The sequence below is a fragment of the Anolis sagrei genome, chromosome 2 (assembly GCF_037176765.1).
Source record: "Anolis sagrei isolate rAnoSag1 chromosome 2, rAnoSag1.mat, whole genome shotgun sequence".
Taxonomy (NCBI): Eukaryota; Metazoa; Chordata; class Lepidosauria; order Squamata; family Dactyloidae; genus Anolis; species Anolis sagrei.
In genome coordinates this window covers 3,273,667-3,296,001 of record NC_090022.1, presented here as the reverse complement: position 1 = coordinate 3,296,001, position 22,335 = coordinate 3,273,667, and the positions used below count along the sequence as shown (strand labels likewise).

Sequence of the window (22,335 nt, the reverse complement as noted above, 5' to 3'; positions counted from 1 at the left end):
TGGAACAATGGCTTCAAACTAAAAGAAAGAACGGAGATTCCACCTGAACATGAGGAAGAACTTCCACACTATGAGGAGAGCTGTTCAGCAGTGGAACTCTCTCTCTCTCTGCCCCAGAGTGTGGTGGAGGCTCCTTCTTTGGATGGCCATCTACCAAGGGTACAATGAGGGTGATTTTCCTGCTTCTTGGCAGGGGGTTGGACTGGATGGCCCACAAGGTCTCTTCCAACTCTAGGATGCTACAATAGTCTCCTTGTGAAAGTGGGAGGCCCAGCAGACATGAGAGCCAAGGGACCTCTGCAGCCTTCTCTCGCTCCAGATCCAGTGCAGGGAATCGCTCCTGTTCCTCGGGAGGGAAGGGACCAAACCTCAGTAGATGCCACCAAAGGCACGGCGTTGGGCTGAGCCTCCCTCCTCTGAAAGTCTTGTCATCAGAAGGCTTTGGAGGAAGAGACCTTCCAATATATTGTCGAAAGCTTTCATGGCCGGAATCACTGGGTTGTAGGTTTTCGGGCTGTATGGCCAGGGCCGGCTTGTCCATTACGCGAAGTAAGCGGTCGCAGAACACTTTTTTTTGCCAAGGGCGCAGAGGCACCTCTGTAAATGCCCCTCGACCGCCACTTGAGGAGCGCCCCCTCCGCTCACGACAGCCCTAGCAGTCCGGGGGGAGCCTCGGCTTTCTTGCCTCGCTGCCGGGCGATCCTCTTCCCAAAGGGGCCGGGCCCTTGAGCCTCGCCTCGCCCCTCTCGTTCCTGCTCCACCTGGCCACCGGGTGCGCGAGCAGAGCTGGCGCTCAATCGTTCTCCATGTTCTATCCCTTCCCCATGACCGGCTCCCTTTCCCGATCCCCTGGCGCTCCACCCGCCTCCTCTCCTCTCCCCAATCTGTGGGTGGCCAAGGGGCGGAGCCACCGTGCCTGGCCTGCTTCGGGTCCGGAGGCGTGTCTGAAGACCCCAGCGTGCGCACCAAAAGTCGCCTCTTCTCCTGACTTCCTCTTCAGCCAATGGGACCGAGAGAGAGAGAGAGAGAGAGAGCCCCTCCGGCTGGAGGTATCTCCCACCTCCGCTCCCTCCTTTGTTTTTGCACCTACCTTCAGGAAAGGTGGGCATCTCCACCTCTCTCTCTCTCTCTCTCTCTCGGTCCCAATGGCTGAGGAGAAAGTCAGGAGAAGAGGTGATTTTTGGTGCACACGCCGGGGTCTTCAGGCACGCCTCCGGACCCAAAGCGGGCCAGGCAAGGGAGCAAGTGCGGCAAGTGTAGTTACTGGGATGTATAGTTCACCTACAATCAAAGAGCATTCTGAACTCCACCAATGATGGAATTGCACCAAATATGGCACACAGAACGCCCACGAGAACAGAAAATATATATCAATGATTGGTTGGGGCGCCAAAATACTGTTTGCTTACCGTTGAAAATTACCTAGGGCCGCCTCTGTGTATGGCTATGCTCTAGAAGCATTCTAGAATGCTTCTAGAACATGGTCATACAGCCCGAAAAACCTAGAACAACCCAGACCTTTCAATACTTCTTTGGTGACTGTAAAGGGCTGGCCACAAAAACCCACAATTCAAGCAATGTATTCAACGAGTAGCACATTTCAAGGAGTTTATTAAAAGAGGAATACATCCAAGAGGAAAGAGAACAAGGATCTCTGATTCAATACTTCAAAAAAAAAAAAACAACTGAGAATGAGGAACCCTCATATTATGTATATATTATCTTGACCCTGCAGGCTGCTATAAATAACCTTAAATTATTTTACTCATGTATTTTCGAAGGCTTTCATGGCTGGAATCACTAGGTTCTTGTGGGTTTTTTCAGGCTATATGGCCATGTTCTAGAGGCATTTTCTCCTGACGTTTCGCCTGCATCTATGGCAAGCATCCTCAGGGGTAGTGAGGTCTGTTGGAACTAGGAAAATGGGTTTATATATCTGTGGAATGACTGGGGTGGGGCAAAGAGCTCTTCTCTGCTGGAGCTAGGTGTGAATGTTTCAACTGACCACCTTCATTAGCATTTGAAGGCCTGGCTGAGCCTGGGGGAATCTTTTGTTGAGAGGTGTTAAGAGGTGTAAATATGTAAAGTTGAGTAAATATGTTACTCATATTATGCATTTTGGTATTGTATTGTCAAAGGCTTACATGGCTGGAATCACTGGGTTGTTGTAGGTTTTTTCGAGATATATGGCCATGCTCTAGAGGCATTCTCTCCTGACGTTTCGCCTGCATCTATGGCAAGCATCCTCAGAAGTAGTGAGGTCTGTTGGAAGTAGGACAATGGGTTTATATATCTATGGAATAACTGGGGTGGGGCAAAGAGCTCTTCTCTGCTGGAGCTAGGTGTGAATGTTTCAACTGACCACCTTCATTAGCATTTGAAGGCCTGGCTGAGCCTGGGGGAATCTTTTGTTGAGAGGTGTTAAGAGGTGTAAATATGTAAACAACAACAATTCTTTATTGATTAGTCAATTTTGACCATATCAAAACATGCAAAATATACAAAACATACACATACAGTAAAACCACATATGAACACAAGGCATCATGGCCTACTGGCCTATCGACCCACTCCTAAATATATGTAAAGTTGAGTAAATATGTTACTCATATTATGCATTTTGGTATTGTATTGTCGAAGGCTTTCATGGCTGGAATCACTGGGTTGTTGTAGGTTTTTTTGAGATATATGGCCATGCTCTAGAAGCATTCTCTCCTGACGTTTCGCCTGCATCTATGGCAAGCATCCTCAGAGGTACCCTACCTCTGAGGATGCTTGCCATAGACGCAGGTGAAACGTCAGGAGAGAATGCCTCTAGAACAGTGTTTCTTCAACTCCCAGAAATCCTAACAGCTGGTAAACTGGTTGGGGTTTCTGGGAGTTGTAGGCCAAAAACACCTGGGGACTCCAGGTTGAGAACCACTGCTCTAGAACAGGGCCATATAACCCGAAAAAACCTACAACAACCCGTTTTGGTATTGTTGGTTTTTATGGAACTTTGTGTGTGTTTAGTAATTTTTTGAGTTTATAATGATGTTACTTTGCACTGTTTTTGACTTGTGTTTTTGTTTATCACCAAGGCATTTAATGTTTTTCCTTATGGCCCGGAAGCCGCCCCGAATCCCGCCGGGGAGATAGGGCGGCCTATAAATAAAGTGTTTATTGTAGAATATATGTAGGCAAAGCAGTAAAAAAAACCCAGCAAAACAGTAAAAGTCCAATATCCAAGATAATGCATAAACTGTAAATGTTCTGTCATGCGCTGTAACAATTGACTTTGAATAGGACGTGCACTTTGTGCCCAACGGGAAGCCAGGGCGCCTCGAAGAGAGGCCCTCAAGGATTTTCCTGTAGAAATGGTCTTAGAGTTTTGAAAGATTTATCAAAGTCCTTTATTATTGAACAAATTAAACAGATACTTCTCAAATCTTCAATGAGTCAAACAAATGCTTCAAGGCTTTGAGTCAACTGGTGGCTTCCTTAATCTTGTCCACAAGGGACAGGCAACTGTCTTCGTTAACTGTTCTTTCACTTTAAGAGGAAAACCCTTTTTTAACCTCTCCCAGGCTGTCTACTATCGAAGCCTTACTGATGTGGGTTCTACTACCGGATTCAAACTGCATCTTGAGCACCGAGTAGACCTACCAGTACAGGCTTGTAGATTCTCCAGCTGGAGTTCTTTGAGTCTGTAAAGCTGCTTTCCCCCAGAATTTCTGAAGAAGCCCTTTAGGGCTGTTTCCCTCAGATGCTGTAAGGCTGAGAGGCTGTAAGCTCCCTGTAGAGCTTTGGGACTGTTTTCCCTCAGATCCCCTGTTTCTGTTTCCCCGGAATTCTTAAGAAGCGAAGCTTTTCTGCAGGTGAAGCTACTCCACGTCCTAGAGCTTGGTTTCCTTCTGTAAGACTAACTAAAAATGGCTCTCTCTCCTCCCATGTCCCTGGGAGAAGGGGTGGATCCAAACTTAACAATGATAGACAGGTGGCTTGCCCTATGACTGCAAACTAAGGGAAGTCACCCTTGCAAAATCCCTGAAACCTTGGAATGCATGCAAACATTAAAATAGAAAGAAAATGAAGTTGGAGCTCCTGGTACAGACGTACCAGCACATTAAAAGTAAACCAGGCCCATTCGTGCATAGAAATTCATGGAGCAAGGCATTTGAAAACATGGAACAAAATAGCAGAAATTCCCAGGCAAAAATGTAGACTTGGCAACACTTGATACATAGATAAAGGTAAAGGTAGTCACCTGACATTAAGTCCAGTCATGTCTGACTCTGGGGTGTGGTGCTCATCTCCATTTCTAAGCCAAAGAGCCAGCGTTGTCCATAGACACCTCCAAGGTCATGTCGCCAGCATGACCGCATGGAGCGGTACCTATTGATCTACTCACATTTGCATGTTTTCGAACTGCTAGGTTGGCAGAAGCTAGGGCTGACAGCGGAAGCTCACGCCGCTCCCCGGAATCGAACCTGCGACCTTTCAATCAACAAGCTCAGCAGCTCAGTGCTTTAACCCACTGCGCCACCAGGGGCTCCTACTTGATACATAGAGCACTTGAAATCAAAACCCGAATGGAATAACGACGTTGCCTTGACTGAGACACTAGACTCCCATGAATCATTATAAAACCTTTCCAAAGGCCGAAACTGACAGGAAAGAGTTATTTCTCACTTTCCCACTAGATAAGAGTTCGTTATCTTTCTTTTGTTGTAAATGAGCAGAACGCCAGAAATTCTGAAAGTTCTGCCTCTGTTTACTAAAACTTTTCTTTCTATCCAAGGTTTAACTATCATCTCCCTTTGCACCTGGCAAAGCAATCTCAGCATCATTTTCAGGCTGTTGCTCAGAGAAAAGTGGTGCAAGGTCTTTCCCAGGAATGTGGCCTTCCTCAGGTCTCTCTTCTGAATGCCAACCCTGGGCAAAACCGCATCCCCAGACCCATCATCAGGAGCATCATCCCCACTCCCATTATGCACATCAACATGAACATCATTCCCAACATGAACATCATCCACAATGTATTGTCAAAGGCTTTCATGGCCAGAATCACTGAGTTGTGCATGATTTTGCTTTATCGTTTTTTGTACTTGTATGTTGTATGTATTTTACTGTGTTGTTATTGTGTTTTGGTTTTATTTTATTGTAATATGCTGTTGGGCTTGGCCTCATGTAAGCCGGCCCGAGTCCCCATTGGGGAGATGGAGACGGGGTATTAAAGTTTATTATTAATTATTAATTATTATTATTGTAGGTTTTTTGGGCAGTATGGCCATGTTCTAGAAGCATTCTAGAACGTGGCCATACAGCCCGAAAAACCTACAACAACTCAATCGTCCACAATCACAGGCTGAACAGGCTGATATACAACAATTATATACACGCAGAATTCTTTGTGTGCTTTTTTGTTTTGTTTATAATCTTGACTAAACCATTAAAAATGGAAGAAATTTGTCACTATAATTGTGTTGGAGGACATTAGCTTCCTACAGATAACCCTTCTTTGGGCATTTCTGGGTCCTCCAGCAGGATTCTATTGTGATATTCTTAAAGAGGTTATAGGTTGTTGTAGGTTTTTTCGGGCTATAGGGCCATGTTCTAGAGGCATTCTCTCCTGACGTTTCGCCTGCATCTATGGCAAGCATCCTCAGAGGTAGTGAGGTCTGTTGGAACTAGGAAAATGGGTTTATATATCTGTAGAATGACCAGGGTGGGACAGAGGACTCTTGTCTGCTGGAGCTAGGTGTGAATGTTTCAACGGACCACCTTGATTAGCATATAATGGCCTGACAGTGCCTGGAGCAATCTTTTGTTGAGAGGTAATTAGACGTCCTTGACTGTTTCCTCTCCGTTATTTTGCTGTTGTAATTTTAGACTTTTTTAATACTGGTAGCCAGATTTTGTTCATTTTCATGGTTTCCTCCTTTCTGTTGAAAGAGGTTATAGGTTGCAAAACAGGATTTTGATATATTTCTCTTTCAATTTACCAATAAACCCAGTGAATGTACAAAAAAATATGTTTTTTCCGATTCATCAAAACTGCAAAGTGGGGGTCCAATTTGAAGTTGATAAGAAGTCTCTCATCCTTTGGCAGTATATGCGTTTTCTATATCAAGTCATGTCCCACTGAAAAACACATCTGTGCACCAAGAGAAGCAAATAAGTAAGATACATCTGTGATTTTATGACACACATAATTTTTGGAGATGTTTATCCAGGAAAAAATGTGAGTCTTAGAATTGGAGAAATAAAGAATATATACTTTTGGAAAACTTACACCAACTCTAAGCTCACTCTTTTATTAAAAACATATGCAATTATTTCAAAATATTTCAGCTGTGTGTATTCTTTCCTAAGATGTCAATCACATGCAAAACAGCTTCCTCTCCTGCATGGAACTGATAAGATGTATGGTTACTGGTAGAATTAAGAGGGCATCTACATTATTGAATAAATACAATTATATGGTAGGCCAGATTTAGCCTTAAGTTGGACACATGAGATGCAGAAGAGTATTTTTTCCCCCTCACGCAAAGTCTGTCTATAGTTTCCCTTTTTTGTGAACCTTTTTATGCCCAGCAAGGCTTGTACTGTGACTGAATTTCTGTCCACACTCAGAGCATTGATATGGTTTCTCCCCAGAATGGCTCCTCTGGTGAGAAGTGAGTTCCGGCCCACTTCTGAAGCTTTTTCTGCACTCGAAGCAGGAATACGGCTTCTCCCCAGTGTGGATTTTCCGATGTGTAAAAAGAGTTGCACTCTGAGTGAAGCTTTTCCCGCACTCCAGACACGTATAGGGCTTCTCTCCAGTGTGGGTTCTTTGGTGATGCTCAAGGGCCGTCCCCGTTTTAAAAGCCTTTCCACACACTGTGCAGGGATAAGGTCTCTCTCCTGTGTGGATTCTCTGGTGGGTGGTAAGGTGGCTTCTCTGAGTAAAGGATTTTCCACATTCGGGACACTGGTAGGGCTTCTCCCTCATATGAACTCTTCGGTGCACAATGAGGTGTGGACTCTGATGGAAGGTCTTCCCACAATCAGAGCATCTGTATGGCTTTTCTCCTGTGTGTACCCTCTGGTGTACAATTAGGTCCCACTTATGAGCAAAGCGTCTTCCGCATTCGGGACATGCATAGAGTTTCTCTCCGGTGTGAACCTTCTGGTGTGATTTGAGGGCAGAACTACTACGGAAGTTGTTTCCACACTGCAGACATGTAAAGCGTTTTTCCCCAGTGTGGATCTTCTGATGCTCAGCCAGACTGCCTTCATAACCAAAGCTTTTCCCACATTCCATGCATTTATAGGGCTTCTCCCTGGTGTGGATTTTTTGATGTTGATGTAGACTACTACTGAAGGTGAAGCTCTTTCCACATTCCAAGCATATATATGAATTTGTCCCAGTGTGGGTTTCTTGATGGCGACGTAGATAAGAATTCTGAGTGAAACTCTTTCCACACTGCATGCATTTATACAGTTTCTCCTGAATGTGAGTCCTTTGATGGGAACGTAGATGGCCATTCTGAGTAAATCTCTTCCCACACTGCACGCATTTATAGGGTTTCTCCCCTGTGTGTGTCCTTTGATGTGAACGTAGATTACCACTCTCAGTGAAGCTCTTCCCACATTCCAGGCATTTATAGGGTTTCTCCCCAGTGTGAATTCGCTGATGTGATTGTAGATGTGCCCTCTGAGTGAAGCTCTTCCCACACTCCAGGCATTTATAGGGTTTCTCCAAAAAATGGGTTCTTGGATATGAATGTAGACCTCCGCTTCCAGTGAAGCTCTTTCCACACTCCAGTTTATTCTCTGTACAAATTCCCTGATTGCAAAAAATGTACAAATGGTTGTTAAAATATAAAATGGAGAAAGAACAAGCAAAATATCATATGGTTAAATGGGCCCAAAATCTAGCTTCCCAAATGCATTTGGAATAATGAGAGAAAATGTGGACAAAGAGTTTGCACTCTTGCATTGTCGAAGGCTTTCATGGCCAGAATACACGGCTGTATGGCCATGCCCCAGACACATTCTCTCCTGAAGTTTCGCCCACATCTGTGGCAAGCATCTTCAGAGGTTGTGATTTTCTGTTGAAGACTAGGCAAGTGGGGTTTATATATCTGTGGAATGTCCAGGGTGGGAGAAAGAACTCTTGTCTGCTTGAGGCAAGTGTGAATGTTGAAATTGGCCACCTTGATAAGCATTGAATGGCCTTGCGGCTTCAAAGCCTGACTGTTTCCTACCTTGGGGAATCCTTTGTTGGAAAGTGTTTGCAGGCCCTGATTGTTTCCTGTCTGGAATTCCCATTTTTGAGTGTTTTTATTTACTTACTGTCCTGATTCTAGAGTTTTTAAAATACTGGTAGCAAGATTTTGTTCATTTTCAAGGTTTCATCCTTTCTGTTGACATTGTCCACATGTCTGTGGATTTCAATGGCTTCTCTATGTAGCCTGACATGGTGGTTGTGAGAGTGGTCCAGCATTTCTGTGTTCTCAAATAATATGCTGTGTCCAGGTTGATTTATCAAGTGCTCTTTGAAGCTGCAAGGCTATTCACTTGCCTCAAACATAAAAGAGTTTTTTCTCCCACCCTGGACACTCCACAGATATATAAACCCCACTTGCCCAATTTCCAACAGACCTCACAGCCTCTGAGGATGCCTGCCATAGATGTTGGTGAAACGTCAGGAGAGAATGCTTCTGGAACATAGCCATACAGCCTGTAAAACTCACAGCAACCCAGTTTGAAGTCTACTCTGTGTATTGATTGGAAAGAAAACTTTTACAAGATAGATAGCTTATTATCTGCCGTTGGCCAGGTATCCATTTCCTAATGCTCTTTATGAGAAATACAGTGATACCTTGACTCAAGAGTTTGATTTGTCCCATGGCTGAGCTCTTAACTCAAAATGCACTTATCTCAAAGAAAATTCTCCCACTGAAATACTGTTAATCTGTTTTGGCTCTCTGAAAACCAATAGTAATAATAATAATAATAATAATAATAATAATAATAATCTTTATTTATACCCCACCACCATCTCACCGATGGGGACTCGGGCCGGCTTACATGAGGCCAAGCCCAAATAACAAATTACAACAGAATAAAACCGAAAATGCAAACAATAAACAACATCATAATTACATAAAACATATAAATGCATAACCATATAAAATTACAATAAACACAGTCACAGTGACAATAGGTGGGCTACATATAATAGTTAAAAGGAAAAACTAATTAAAAGCTGATTAAAAAACTTGGGTGAGATAAAGGAGAAGCAGATTATTTGCAGAGGAGGGCTCATTAAAACGAGGGTTGTGGAATCAAGCTTTCCCACAAGGGGTGGGGGATGTAGGACAATGACAAAATGCTGAGGGTAAGCAACAGTGTGTGGTTGTGTGCCTATTCACCAAAGGCGCAGCGGAAGAGCAATAAAAAAGATCAACTTTAGAATGGTAGAAGCACAAAGTTATGGCAAGGAAGCACAAAGCACGAAACGAAGGGACAAAAGCATCACTTTCTTCATACTGAAAATATATATATTTTAGGGGCACAAAATGAGTCTGCTTGGAAAGCAGGTCAATTATTGTCCAAATGGTATTGTATCCTTTACTTTCAGGCAGGTCAACGATAAAATCCATAGCATTTTGCCTCTGCCACCGACTGCAACAACCCTGTGGGCTTTCCCAATTTCTGCCTAGCCTTGACACATACATTGCATTTCTGAATGTAGTCTTTGACATCCTTATGTAGGCCAGGCCACCAAAACTGCCTGAGTCTTTGTAAGTCCAAAATGTCCAGAGATCTTGTGATCGCGTGGTTTAGTGAGAACTTTCTCTAACAGTATTATAAAACCATAATCCATCCTTTTGTAGCAAATTATCTTTATGTGATTGGCTCTCTGAAAACCCCATTTTGAGTTACGTTTTTGTTGTTTGTTATCAATAACAAACAATGTATAAATGCACATTCTAATAATAATAATAATAATAACAATAATAATAATCTTTATTTATACCCCTCAATTATTCAGGAAATGTCATGTTGCCAGAGCTCTGCCTTATTCAGGTAGAGATGAATCAAACTCCTAGTTTGTGTTCAACAATTTAATTAAAGCAGCACTTACTTCCTCACTGTTTTAATAGTCCAAAATATAAAACATAAAGGTAGCACTCAGCCACAGAATAAACAAAAACTGACAGCAAACACTGTTGCAGGTTCAAGATAACACCGTAGTCAAAAGGTCCAGTCCAGCGGTCAAACGCCGAGAGTTCAATGAGCAAAGTCCAGGGATCAAGAATCTATACCGTAGTCAAAAGCCAGTCCAAAGAGTCAAGGTTCCAGGGTTCCAAGAGTACAGGATACAGGTCAGGATACCGAAAATCCACAAACTGGGGGGAAACCAGCAGCATCCACCACCCAAAATAAGACAAATATTTTTCTCCCAAAGATCAGTCCCATTGCAAATGCAATTGTTGGGGACGAGAGAGAGAGCCTTCTTGGTGGTGGCCCCTCGACTCTGGAACTCATAATAATAATAGTAACTTTATTTAGACCCCACTACCATCTCCCCAAGGGACGCGGTGCAGCTTACATGAGGGCGAGCCCACAATACATCAGCAAAAAACAACAACAGCAGTAATACAAAACAATAAAATAAAGCTCATAAACAAAAAATAGGCAGTAAACATTGACAATAACACAATAACATTTAAAAACCAATGGCTGGGCCAAATGTAATAGTTAAAATTTTAAAAATAATGCTGGACAAGACCAGGTGAAATATAACTAGGATAGGATTTCGGAAAAGGATGGGGCGTACAGACAATTCTAGATCACTAATAAGGTGCAACTAGAGACATATTGCTGGGAGTTTCCTTATTCTGGGAAGGCACACTGGAACAACCATGTTTTCAAGCTCCTCCTAAAAATTGCCAAAGTTGGGGCGTGCCTGATATCCTTGGGGAGTGAGTTCCAGAGTTGGGGGGCCACCACAGAGAAGGCCCTGTCCCTCATCCCCACCAATTGCACCTGCGATGGAGGTGGGAGTGCAAGCAGGGCCTCTCCAGATGATCGAAGAAATTGTGTGGGTTCGTACACAGAAATGCAGTCATGCAGGTAGGCAGGTCCCAAACCGTTCAGGGCTTTGTAGGTAAGAACCTGCACCTTGAATTGGGACTGGAAGATTGGGACCGGAAAATAAAAAACATGGCAATTACTTCCCATTATTATTATTATTATTATTATTATTATTATTATTATTATTATTATGTCCTACTAGCTGTCCCCTGCCACGCGTTGCTGTGGCCCAGTCTATGTATATGTGTTTTGTGTGTGTTTATGTGTGTGTATGTGGTTTTGTGTATACGTTGTAATGTAACTTTTGTTTTTTGGCTTCTTAAGTCTCTTCTGCTGTGTTTTTCAGTGTTTTTATGAGTGATGGTCACTCATTGGCCTGAGAGATGTATTGCGTCCAAATTTGGTGTCAATTCGTTCAGTGGTTTTTGAGTTATGTTAATCCCACAAATGAACATTACATTTTTATTTATATAGAAGACTAGCCGTCCCCTCCATGCATTGCTGCGGCCCAGTCTGTGTATATGCATTTTGTATGTGTATATGTGTTTGTGTACATATATTTGTGTATATGTGTATATATGTGTAATGTGTGTGTATGTGTGTATACGTATGTATATGTATATATGTATATATGGTTTATTTTGGGGGGCTTTAAAATCCGTTCTGCAGGTTTGTGTGTGTGTGTTTAGGGGTGATGGTCACTTGTTGGCCTGGTAAGTGTCTTGTGTCCAAATTTGGTGTCAATTCGCCCAATAGTTTTTGAGTTATGTTAATCCCACAAACGAACATTGCATTTTTATTTATATAGAAGATGTCAACACCACATGCAAAACCGCTTCCTCTCCTGCATGGATCTGATAAGATGGGTGGTTACTGGTGCAACAAAGAGGGCATCTACATTATTGAATCAATAAAATGATATGACAGGACAGATTTAGCTACATGTGATGTAGAAGAGTAGTTTTTGCCCTCATGCAAAGTCTGTCAATAGTTTCTCCTCTTTGTGAACCTTTTTATGTGCAGTAAGGCTTCTGCTATTACTGAATTTCTGTCCACACTCAGAGCATTGATAGGGTTTCTCCCCAGAATGGATTCTCTGGTGAGAAGTGAGTTCTGGCCCACCTCTGAAGCTCTTTCCACACTCAAAGCATGAATACGGCTTCTCCCCGGTGTGGGTTTTCCGATGCTTAAAAAGGGCTGCACTCTGACCGAAGCTTTTCCCGCACTCCAAACATACATAGGGCTTCTCTCCCGTGTGGATTCGTTGATGGTCATTAAGAGCCGTCCCCGTTTTAAAAGCCTTCCCACATACCACGCAGTCGTAAGGTCTCTCTCCTGTGTGGACTCTCCGGTGGACGGTAAGATGACTTGTCTGAGTAAAGGTTTTTCCACAATCGGTACACTGGTAGGGCTTCTCCCCTGTATGAAGTCTCTGGTGCACAGTGAGGTGCAGTCTCTGATAGAAAGTCTTTCCACAACTGGAACATTCATATGGCTTTTCCCCCATGTGTACCTTCTGGTGGCTAATTAGGGTTGACCTATAAGTAAAGCATCTTCCGCATTCGGGACATGAATATCTCTCTCCAGTGTGAACCTTCTGGTGTGATTTGAGGGCAGAACTACTACGGTAGTTGTTTCCACACTGTGGACATGTAAAGCGTTTTTCCCCAGTGTGGATCTTCAGGTGCCCAGCCAGACTGGAGGGATGAACAAAGCTTTTCCCACACTCCATGCACTTATAGGGTTTCTCCCCGGTGTGGATTCTTTCATGTAAATGTAGATTACTACTGACAGTGAAGCCCTTTCCACACTCCAAGCATTTATAGGGTTTCTCCCCTGTGTGAATTCTTTGATGCAAATGTAGTCTTCCACTGCCAATGAAGCCCTTTCCACACTCCAAGCATTTATATGGTTTCTCCCCAGTGTGAGTCCTTTGATGTGAATGTAGACTTGCACTCTCTGTGAAGCTCTTCCCACACTCCAGGCATTTATAGAGTTTCTCCCCAGTGTGAAGTCTGTGATGGGAATGAAGAGTTCCACTCCGAGAGAAGCTCTTCCCACACTCCAGGCATTTATACGGTTTCTTACCAGTGTGAGTCCTTTGATGGGAACGTAGATGAGCATTCTGAGTGAATCTCTTCCCACACACCAGGCATTGATAAGGTTTCTCCCCAGTGTGAATTCGGTGATGGGAACGCAGATGAGCATTCTGAGTGAAGCTCTTCCCACACTCCAGGCATTTATATGGTTTCTCCCCAGTGTGAGTCCTTTGATGTGAATGTAGACTTGCACTCTCTGTGAAGCTCTTTCCACACTCCAGGCACTTGTAGAGTTTCTCCTCAGTGTGAAGTCTGTGATGGGAACTAAGAGTTCCACTCCGAGAGAAGCTCTTCCCACACTCCAGACATTTATACGGTTTCTTACCAGTGTGAGTCCTTTGATGGGAACGTAGATGAGCATTTTGAGTGAATCTCTTCCCACACACCAGGCATTGATAAGGTTTCTCCCCAGTGTGAATTCGGTGATGGGAACGCAGATGAGCATTCTGAGTGAATCTCTTCCCACACTCCAGGCATTTATATGGTTTCTCCACAGAGTGGGTTCTTGAATATGGATGTAGACCTCCACTTTCAGTGAAGCTCTTTCCACGCTCCAGTTTCTTCCCTGTATGAAGTTTCTGATTGCAAAAATGTACAAACTGTTGTTAAAATATGAAATGGAGAAAGAACAAGCAAAAGATCATATGGTTAAAAGGGCCCAAAATCTAGCTTCCCAAATCCATTTGGAATAAGGAGAGAAAATGTGGAAAAGGAGTTTGAAGTCTACTTTGAGTAATGATTAAAAAGAAAACTTTTGCAAGACGGTACCCACCGTTGCCCAGGTATGCATTTTCTAATGCTATTTATGAGAAATACAATGATACCTTGACTTAAGTATTCATTCTGTGACCAAGCTCTTAACTCAAAACACTAATATCGCCAAGCAAAATTTCCCATTAAAATGCATTGAAATGCTGTTAATACGTTTCGACCACTCAAAGCCTGCTCACTCACATCAAACAATAACAAAAAAGAAAGAACAACTTTAGAATGGAAGAAACACAAAGTTGTGGCAAGGAAGCACAAAATGAAGAACCAGAAGCATGTTGTGTGCTTTCAAGTTGTTTCAGACTTAGATTGACCCTGAGTGAGGGCCGGGAAAATGACCTTGGAGGGCCGTATCCAGCCCTCGGGCCTTAGTTTGAGTACCTCTGCTGTATTCAGTCCAGTCTCCCTCCCTCTCTTGTTCTCTCTCTCTCTCTCTCTATTCATGAAAGCAAACATACTGCAAATAAAAACCACACAAAATCAACCTAACCCACAGGTTCTCAAAGCAGACGAGAGCAAAACAGATAACAATCTTCCAAAGCGAACAAGAGCATGGAGGTAAGAGGCACAGAAGCTGCTCCCTTGAAGCCCTAAAGCCCTGTGCTCTTGCATTAAATCTCCCTCTGGAGCTAGTTCTTAACTCAAAACACTGCTCATATGTCAAAGCGAAGCCCGGGCAGTGATGGCTCTTAACTAAAAACACTCTTAAGTTGGGATACTCTTAAGTCAAGGTTCCACTTTACTCATTGTCAGTTTAACAACTGTATGATTTGTTCTATTAGTGCTATCCATGGCTTCCAGGGCTATGGTTTTTTGCCTAATCCTAGGTCTCATGCTGGGCCTTCAAAACATGTTCCTACAGCAGTCTTCAGGACTTCATAGCGACATTCCGGTAGCCAATCCTTTCTATCTATATACTGCACTCTTGTGGTTGTATCTGAGCACTACAAACCTATTTCTCATTTTGGGGGGCCTGACCCCGAAACAAAGTGCTTTTTGGAGTAGCCAAAACCCCATAATTCTGTTAAGTTGGATAATGACAGGTATGTGTGACAGTTTGGTCCAGATCCATCAAGCCATGTAGAAGTGTTTGTGGTACAAACAAACATATATACATGCCGTACTCAAAGGCAACCACAAGAGGGAGTATATCAATATAGAACAGTGGTTCCCAATATTTGGTCCTCCAGGTATTTTGGACTGCAGCTCCCACAATTCCTAACAGCTGGTAAACTGGCTGGGATTTCTTGGAGTTTAAGTCCAACACACCTGGAGGACCAAAGGTTGGGAACCACTGAAATAGAAGATTAGCACTAGCCTCTAGGTATGAGTGTATGTATGCAACACTCAGGAGGCAGTTGGATAATGACAGGTATATGTGACTAGTTTGGTCCAGATCCATCAAGCCATGTAGAAGCGTTTGTGGTACAAACAAACATATATACATGCCGTACTCAAAGGCAACCACAAGAGGGAGTATATAGATATAGAACAGTGGTTCCCAATCTTTGGTCCTCCAGGTATTTTGGACTGCAGCTCCCACAATTCCTAACAGCTGGTAAACTGGCTGGGGTTTCTGGGAGTTGAAGTCCAACGCATCTGGAGGACTAGTGTGGTCCAGATCCATCAAGCCATGTAGAAGTGTTTGTGGTACAAACAAACATATATACATGCCGTACTCAAAGGCAACCACAAGAGGGAGTATATAGATATAGAACAGTGGTTCCTAATCTTTGGTCCTCCAGGTATTTTGGACTGCAGCTCCCACAATTCCTAACAGCTGCTAAGCTGGCTGGGATTTCTGGGAGTTGAAATCCAACACACCTGGAGGATCAAAGGTTGGGAACCACTGTTCTATATCTATATACTCCCTCTTGTGGTTGCCTTTGAGTATGGCATGTATATATGTTTGTTTGTACCACAAACACTTCTACATGGTTTGATGGATCTGGACCAAACTAGTCACAAATACCTGAAATAGAAGATTAGCACTAGCCTCTAGGTATGTGTGTATGTATGCAACACTCAGGAGGCAGTTGGATAATGACATGTATGTGTGACTAGTTTGGTCCAGATCCATCAAGCCATGTAGAAGCATTTGTGGTACAAACAAACATATATACATGCCGTACTCAAAGGCAACCACAAGAGGGAGTATATAGATATAGAACAGTGGTTCCCAATCTTTGGTCCTCCAGGTATTTTGGACTGCAGTTCCCACAATTCCTAATAGCTGGTAAGCTGGCTGGGATTTCTGGGAGTTGAAGTCCAACACACCTGGAGGACCAAAGGTTGGGAACCACTGAAATAGAAGATTAGCTGCTAGCTTCTAGGTATGTGTGTATGTCTTACCAGCTGTTAGGAATTGTGGGAGCTGTAGTCCAAAATACCTGGAGGACCAAAGATGCAACACTCGGGAGACAGTTGGATAATGACAGGTATATGTGACTAGTTTGGTCCAGATCCATCAAGCCATGTAGAAGCGTTTGTGGTACAAACAAACATATATACATGCCATACTCAAAGGCAACCACAAGATGTCAGTATATAGATAGAAAGGATCAGCAGCTGGAAAATGAAGTGACATTTTATTGAAAAAGCCATGCTCGAAAGCCACAAAAAATACACAGCCCTGAACGCCACAGATAGGACATACCCCTCATAAGCAAGAAAGCAATATAATGAAAGTTTATCGTTAGGAAGGAGTATTTGGAAGGTGTGTGAGGGCGTGCAAGGACCTTGCTTTGAGGATGAGAGACTGGGATTCCCAAGAAAAGATCTGGTGACTGAGTGCTTAATTTAGCATTGTACATCTATCTATAACTATATCTATGCAGCCATCAACTAGTAGCCACTGCAACCTGCTGCCAGGTGGAACCCAAAGACTTGCCTCAGAGGGGTTGCTGTTTCCGCAGGCGACGCAGACAGAGGGTCCCTCCCCTTCTTCCGTCTCAAGGATGGATCCAGACTCAAGGGGCTTCCCACAAAAGGCACATCCGGTCCCGGTCTCTTCCTTCTGATTTGGGATCTGTGAGGCGCTTTCATTCTCATCCATGAGGGTCCTGTCCCTCCTTGGCCACCTCTCCGGACTTCCTTCGTCCTTCATACTCTGCGGAGAGGATCCTAAGGACATCCCATGTGGCTCCATCTTCTGACCATAATCTGAAGAAAAGAGGAAGGAAGAAGAACTGATGGTGAGTGTGGATGAGAGATTATGCTGGTAGTTATTGATTAATGACCGCTTTTGACTAATTATGCAGTAGATCCTCCACTTTAATGGTGGGTTGACCCTATAATTTGGCCAAAGAACCTACAAAGACTAGAAATGGGTTCCCACTAAAAATGTTTTAGTCCTCCAGTGCAACTGTATGGAGTTGCATCCCAAACTCCTTATGGCAGTTGTGCAGGTACAGCTGTACCAGGAGCTCCAATTTTGTTTGCTTTGCATTGAATGTTTGTTGTAGTCCTAAGTTTCAGGGACTCTACAGATAGGTGGTTTCTTTTGGCAAGCCACCTGTCAATTATAGTTAGGTTCCCTGGTCCTGCCCCCATTTTGGGTTTTGGAGGGAATAGGAGCCAGTTTGGGTTCAGTCCACACAGAGAAGCTTTCCATGCAGGACATAATACCAAGAGCTCCTGTAGAAAGCTTCATCTTCTACGGCTTGGCTGGGGAGATATACAGTCCACAGCTTGGCTGGAAGATATACAGCCTTACAACTCCTTCGCTGAGGGACTTCAGTCAGCCATCACTGAAACCTGAACTCCTTTTTCCCTGGAAGTCTACAAAGCTCTGCTTGGTAAGGGCCACTCGCGGAAGCCAGAAGCAGTTGGTACTGGGTGTAGGGGCTCCACGCCAACAGAGGCAAAGACAGACTGCCCAGATTAGAAGTTAAGGATTTCCCTATTAGCTAAAATACAGTTATGAAGATAGTGCCTGTTCCTTGTGGACAAGATTGAAAGAGCCAATAGACTGTTAAGAAAACCTTAAAGTACCTATTTGTTTTCATCAATAAAGAACTTTGTTGAAACTTTAAGCAATCTAAAGACTCTGTTTTAAGGAAATCCAAAGGCTTTAATCTGAGGCAGCCCTGGCGTCCCGTTGGGCACACAGAATTTATGTCCTGTCTACAGTCTTATGCACAGGCCCAGTGTGCAACAGCACAGCAGTGGTTCTCAACCTTTCTAATGCCGTGACCCCTAAATAAAGTTTCTCATGTTGTGGTGACCCCCAACAACATTTTCGTTGTTACTTCATAAGGGTAATTTTGCTACGAGGTCAGAAGGGCGTGGGGTGGGCAGAAAAGGCTTCCCAAGCTGCAAGGCCGTGCAGGGGAAGCCCTTCGCCTGGCCCCCCGTGCCCTTCTGAGGTCGGAGGGGGGCAAAGGTCAGGCGGCAATGGCTCCCCAGGTGGCCAGGCCATGAGGATGGCAGGAAGAAGTTAGAAGTCTCCTGGCATGGCCTGGCTGTCTGGGGAGCCTTCGATACCCTGCAGGCCAGAACATAAGGTCTCAAGAAATGGTGAGCCTTCTTCCCGTGCCTTTTCCTCCACGCTGCTTCTCTTGCCTCCCCACAGCCCTGTGGGAAAAGGAAGGGCTGACCTGTAGTGCCAGCTTTTTGACTGGTACAGGGGGTCGGCAGCCATTTTGGAGGGGGCGGGGTCCAACCAAGGTGGCTTCAAGACCCTCGAAAATGACCCAATGACCTCCCTGGGGATCGCGACCCCCAGGTTGAGAACTGCTGCCTTATGGGAATTTGGGCTGCATCAAAAGGAATATAGTGTCTAGATCACGGGAAGTCACAGTACCTCTCTATTCTGCTTTGGTTAGACCTCACCTGAATCAGTGCCATTTGCTGGCCAACTTGCTTCTTATGATCCAATTAACTGACTTTGGACACAGTTGTTTCTACTTCAGTAGCGGCTCTAATCATTATTTACATTTCATTCATTGCAAAGGCGGGGGGAGACTTTTATGACACGGGCATCAAAAAATCCATCACACAGATGACAAAATGTATTGAACCTAACGGTGAATATGTAGGAAAATAATTTAAATACCTATGCTATAATCCATGTAAGTTTTATTAAAATATAATCATTTTTTGTAATTTAAAAAAATATTGTAGCCTTACTTTCCGGATCTTCCTCTTAGAAAAAGTAGAAGAAGAGCAACAGCGGAAGAAAGACAACAACAAATACAATTACAATTTCATTTAAAGCTGAATATGGATTGGTCTCCTACAAGAGTCTTGAGACACAGCAAAATAGAAAGGAAACCCAAAGTAAAGAGATGAGTGAGAGAAAGAGTCCTGACCCGGAGAGGCCTCTTGTTCCTCCTTCAGGACCTCCGTGGACAGGTGCCCCCAATCCATCCTTCCTCAACGCGCAGACCCTTCTCCGAAAGGCACAACACCCTGAAATGAAGAAAACAGGGGGTTTCCCCAAGGTTAATACCCTACAGAGAGACACCATTTGTTTGAGCAGATTGTGAAGAATGGCCTGGAGGTTGATCCATCTATAATTGATTCATGGGGTCCCAGGGAGTTGAAAAGCCTCCTTCCTAATCTCTCAGAATCTAGAATCTTTACGATTTCATATCATATATATATATATATATATACACACACACACATACATACATATATACACTAGCCATCCCCTGCCAGGCGTTGCTGTGGCCCAGTCTGTTGATATGGAAAATAAAGTAACGAAAAAGTGTTGGTTTCTAATATAGGTAATGTCTTTCTGCTTGTGGGTAAACAGTATTTCTTGCTGTTTCTTTGTCAGTGTTGATGTGGAGAGTGTCTGGTTTGCCCACCCTGGAACATGCAAGATATCATGGTCCTTCTTTAAGGGTCCCTTTCAAATCCATGATACTATATCTCTCTGTGTGTGAATCATATCTATCTATCTTATATCTATGGCTGGATGGCTCTTTGTCAGGAGGGCTTTGATTACATTTCCTTGCCCTGCTGAAGAGAGTTGGACTGGATGGCCTTGAATATTTTCTGTTGGTCATGGGGGTTCTGTGTGGGAAGTTTGCCCCGATTCTGTCATTTGTGGGGTTCAGAATGCTCTTTGATTGTAGGTTAACTATAAATCTCAGTGACTACAACTCCCAAATGTCAAGGTCTATTTCCCTCAAACTCCATCTGTGTTCATATTAGGGCATATTGAGTGCTTGTTCCAAGTTTGGTCCAGATCCATCATTGTTTGAGTCCACAGTGTTCTCTGGATGTAGGTGAACTACAACTCCTAAACTCAAGGTCAATGCCCACCAAACCCTTCCGGTATTTTCTCTTGGTCATGGGAGTTCTGTGTGCCAAGTTTGGTTCAATTCCATCGTTGGTGGATCTCGGAATGCTCTTTGACTGTAGGTGAACTATAAATCCCAGCAACTACAACTACCAAAAAACATAATTTTTTGAGTGATGGTCACTCCTTGTGTTGTGAGATGTTTTGTTGCCAAATTTGGTGTGATTTCGTTCATTGGTTCTTTTGTTTTTAAGGCACTCATTATGCACAGAGCATTTTTATATATATATATAAGTTACACACACACACACACACATAGTAGGCATGGTTAGGTACTGTTGGAATATTCGTAATTCAGAATAAAGTAGGAAGAAATCATTTTTTCGAAGCTATTTTGAAGTTTTTAAGGAAACCGGATGTCCTTTTGCCCTTCCGAAGCTTTTTCCGCCATTTTTGTTACGAATCAGGAAGTGAGTCGGAAATTATTCAGCTTTTCCCCGCTTCTGGTCCCTGGCCTCGACTCAAACCAGAGAAGCCAGTTTTAAACCAGAGAAGGATGAATTTCCTCCGTTTGCTTTCCCCGCTTCTGGCTCAAGCCAGAGAAGCCAGTTTTAAACCAGAGAAGGATGAATTTCCTCCGTTTGCTTTCCCCGCTTCTGGCTCAAGCCAGAGAAGCCAGTTTTAAACCAGAGAAGGATGAATTTCCTCCGTTTGCTTTCCCTGCTTCTGGCTCAAGCCAGAGAAGCCAGTTTTAAACCAGAGAAGGATGAATTTCCTCCGTTTGCTTTCCCCGCTTCTGGCTCAAGCCAGAGAAGCCAGTTTTAAACCAGAGAAGGATGAATTTCCTCCGTTTGCTTTCCCCGCTTCTGGCTCAAGCCAGAGAAGCCAGTTTTAAACCAGAGAAGGATGAATTTCCTCCGTTTGCTTTCCCCGCTTCTGGCTCAAGCCAGAGAAGCCAGTTTTAAACCAGAGAAGGATGAATTTCCTCCGTTTGCTTTCCCTGCTTCTGGCTCAAGCCAGAGAAGCCAGTTTTAAACCAGAGAAGGATGAATTTCCTCCGTTTGCTTTCCCCGCTTCTGGCTCAAGCCAGAGAAGCCAGTTTTAAACCAGAGAAGGATGAATTTCCTCCGTTTGCTTTCCCCGCTTCTGGCTCAAGCCAGAGAAGCCAGTTTTAAACCAGAGAAGGATGAATTTCCTCCGTTTGCTTTCCCTGCTTCTGGCTCAAGCCAGAGAAGCCAGTTTTAAACCAGAGAAGGATGAATTTCCTCCGTTTGCTTTCCCCGCTTCTGGCTCAAGCCAGAGAAGCCAGTTTTAAACCAGAGAAGGATGAATTTCCTCCGTTTGCTTTCCCCGCTTCTGGCTCAAGCCAGAGAAGCCAGTTTTAAACCAGAGAAGGATGAATTTCCTCCGTTTGCTTTCCCCGCTTCTGGCTCAAGCCAGAGAAGCCAGTTTTACAGCCAGAGAAGCCAGTTTTACAGCCAGAGAAGCCAGTTTTAAACCGGAGAAGGAAGGAATTTCCACAGCTTGCTTTCCCCCGCTCCTGGAGTAAAACAACTACTTTCAAAGTAAAGACCATCCAATGAAACAGGAAATAACACTTTCAAACCATTAACGAAAGGATTTGGAAGTTTCGGAAGTTTCGAAAAGTTTTGAACATTTTTTTCTGTGAAAATCGGAATTGACTTTAGAATTGAACCACTAGCGCCCCCAACATCCTAAACGGGTTTTAGAACCAATTTGTTTTGGATCAAACAAGCCTATTACATACATATACATATTGATATACATATAAAGGTAAAGGTTTTCCCCTGACATTAAGTCCAGTTGTGTCTGATTCTGGGACTCTGGTGCTCATCTCCATTTCTAAGCCGAAGAACCGGCATTGTCCGTAGACACCTCCAAGGTCATGTAGCCAGCATGACTGAATGGAGCGCCAATACCTTCCCACTGGAGTGGTACCTATTGATCTACTCACACTTGCATGTTTTCAAACTGCTAGGTTGGCAGAAGCTGGGACTAACAACAGGGAACACCTTGTTCCCTGGATTTGAACCTGTGACCTTTCAATCAGCAAGTTCAGCAGCTCAGCGCTTTAACCCACTGCACCGCCAGGGGCTCCAATTGATATATACATATAAACAT

At 43.8% G+C, this 22,335-nt stretch overlaps 2 protein-coding genes across 2 annotated transcripts in view; both read right to left on the bottom strand.

Moving 5' to 3' along the window:
* Positions 1–6,282: 6,282 nt before the first annotated feature.
* Positions 6,283–7,928, bottom strand: LOC132765836 (zinc finger protein 436-like). Its single transcript, XM_060760102.2, has one exon. It carries the CDS (start codon positions 7,454–7,456, stop codon positions 6,539–6,541), a length of 918 nt encoding a protein of 305 aa, XP_060616085.2. The 5' UTR covers positions 7,457–7,928; the 3' UTR covers positions 6,283–6,538.
* A 3,339-nt stretch (positions 7,929–11,267) lies between these two features.
* Positions 11,268–22,335, bottom strand: part of LOC132766204 (zinc finger protein 721-like) — a 22,777-nt gene continuing 11,709 nt past the window's right edge. Inside the window, exon 2 of the mRNA XM_067465621.1 lies at positions 11,268–13,669. Within this exon, the coding sequence (XP_067321722.1) occupies positions 12,044–13,669 (1,626 nt within the window). The 3' untranslated portion in view covers positions 11,268–12,043. The remainder of the gene's footprint in view (positions 13,670–22,335) is intronic.

What these genes read in the sequence shown, in the direction of transcription:
- LOC132765836 (XM_060760102.2), bottom strand. Translation starts at nt 7,456, where the DNA reads ATGCAGTGTGGAAAGAGTTTCACTCAGAATTCTTATCTACGTCGCCAT.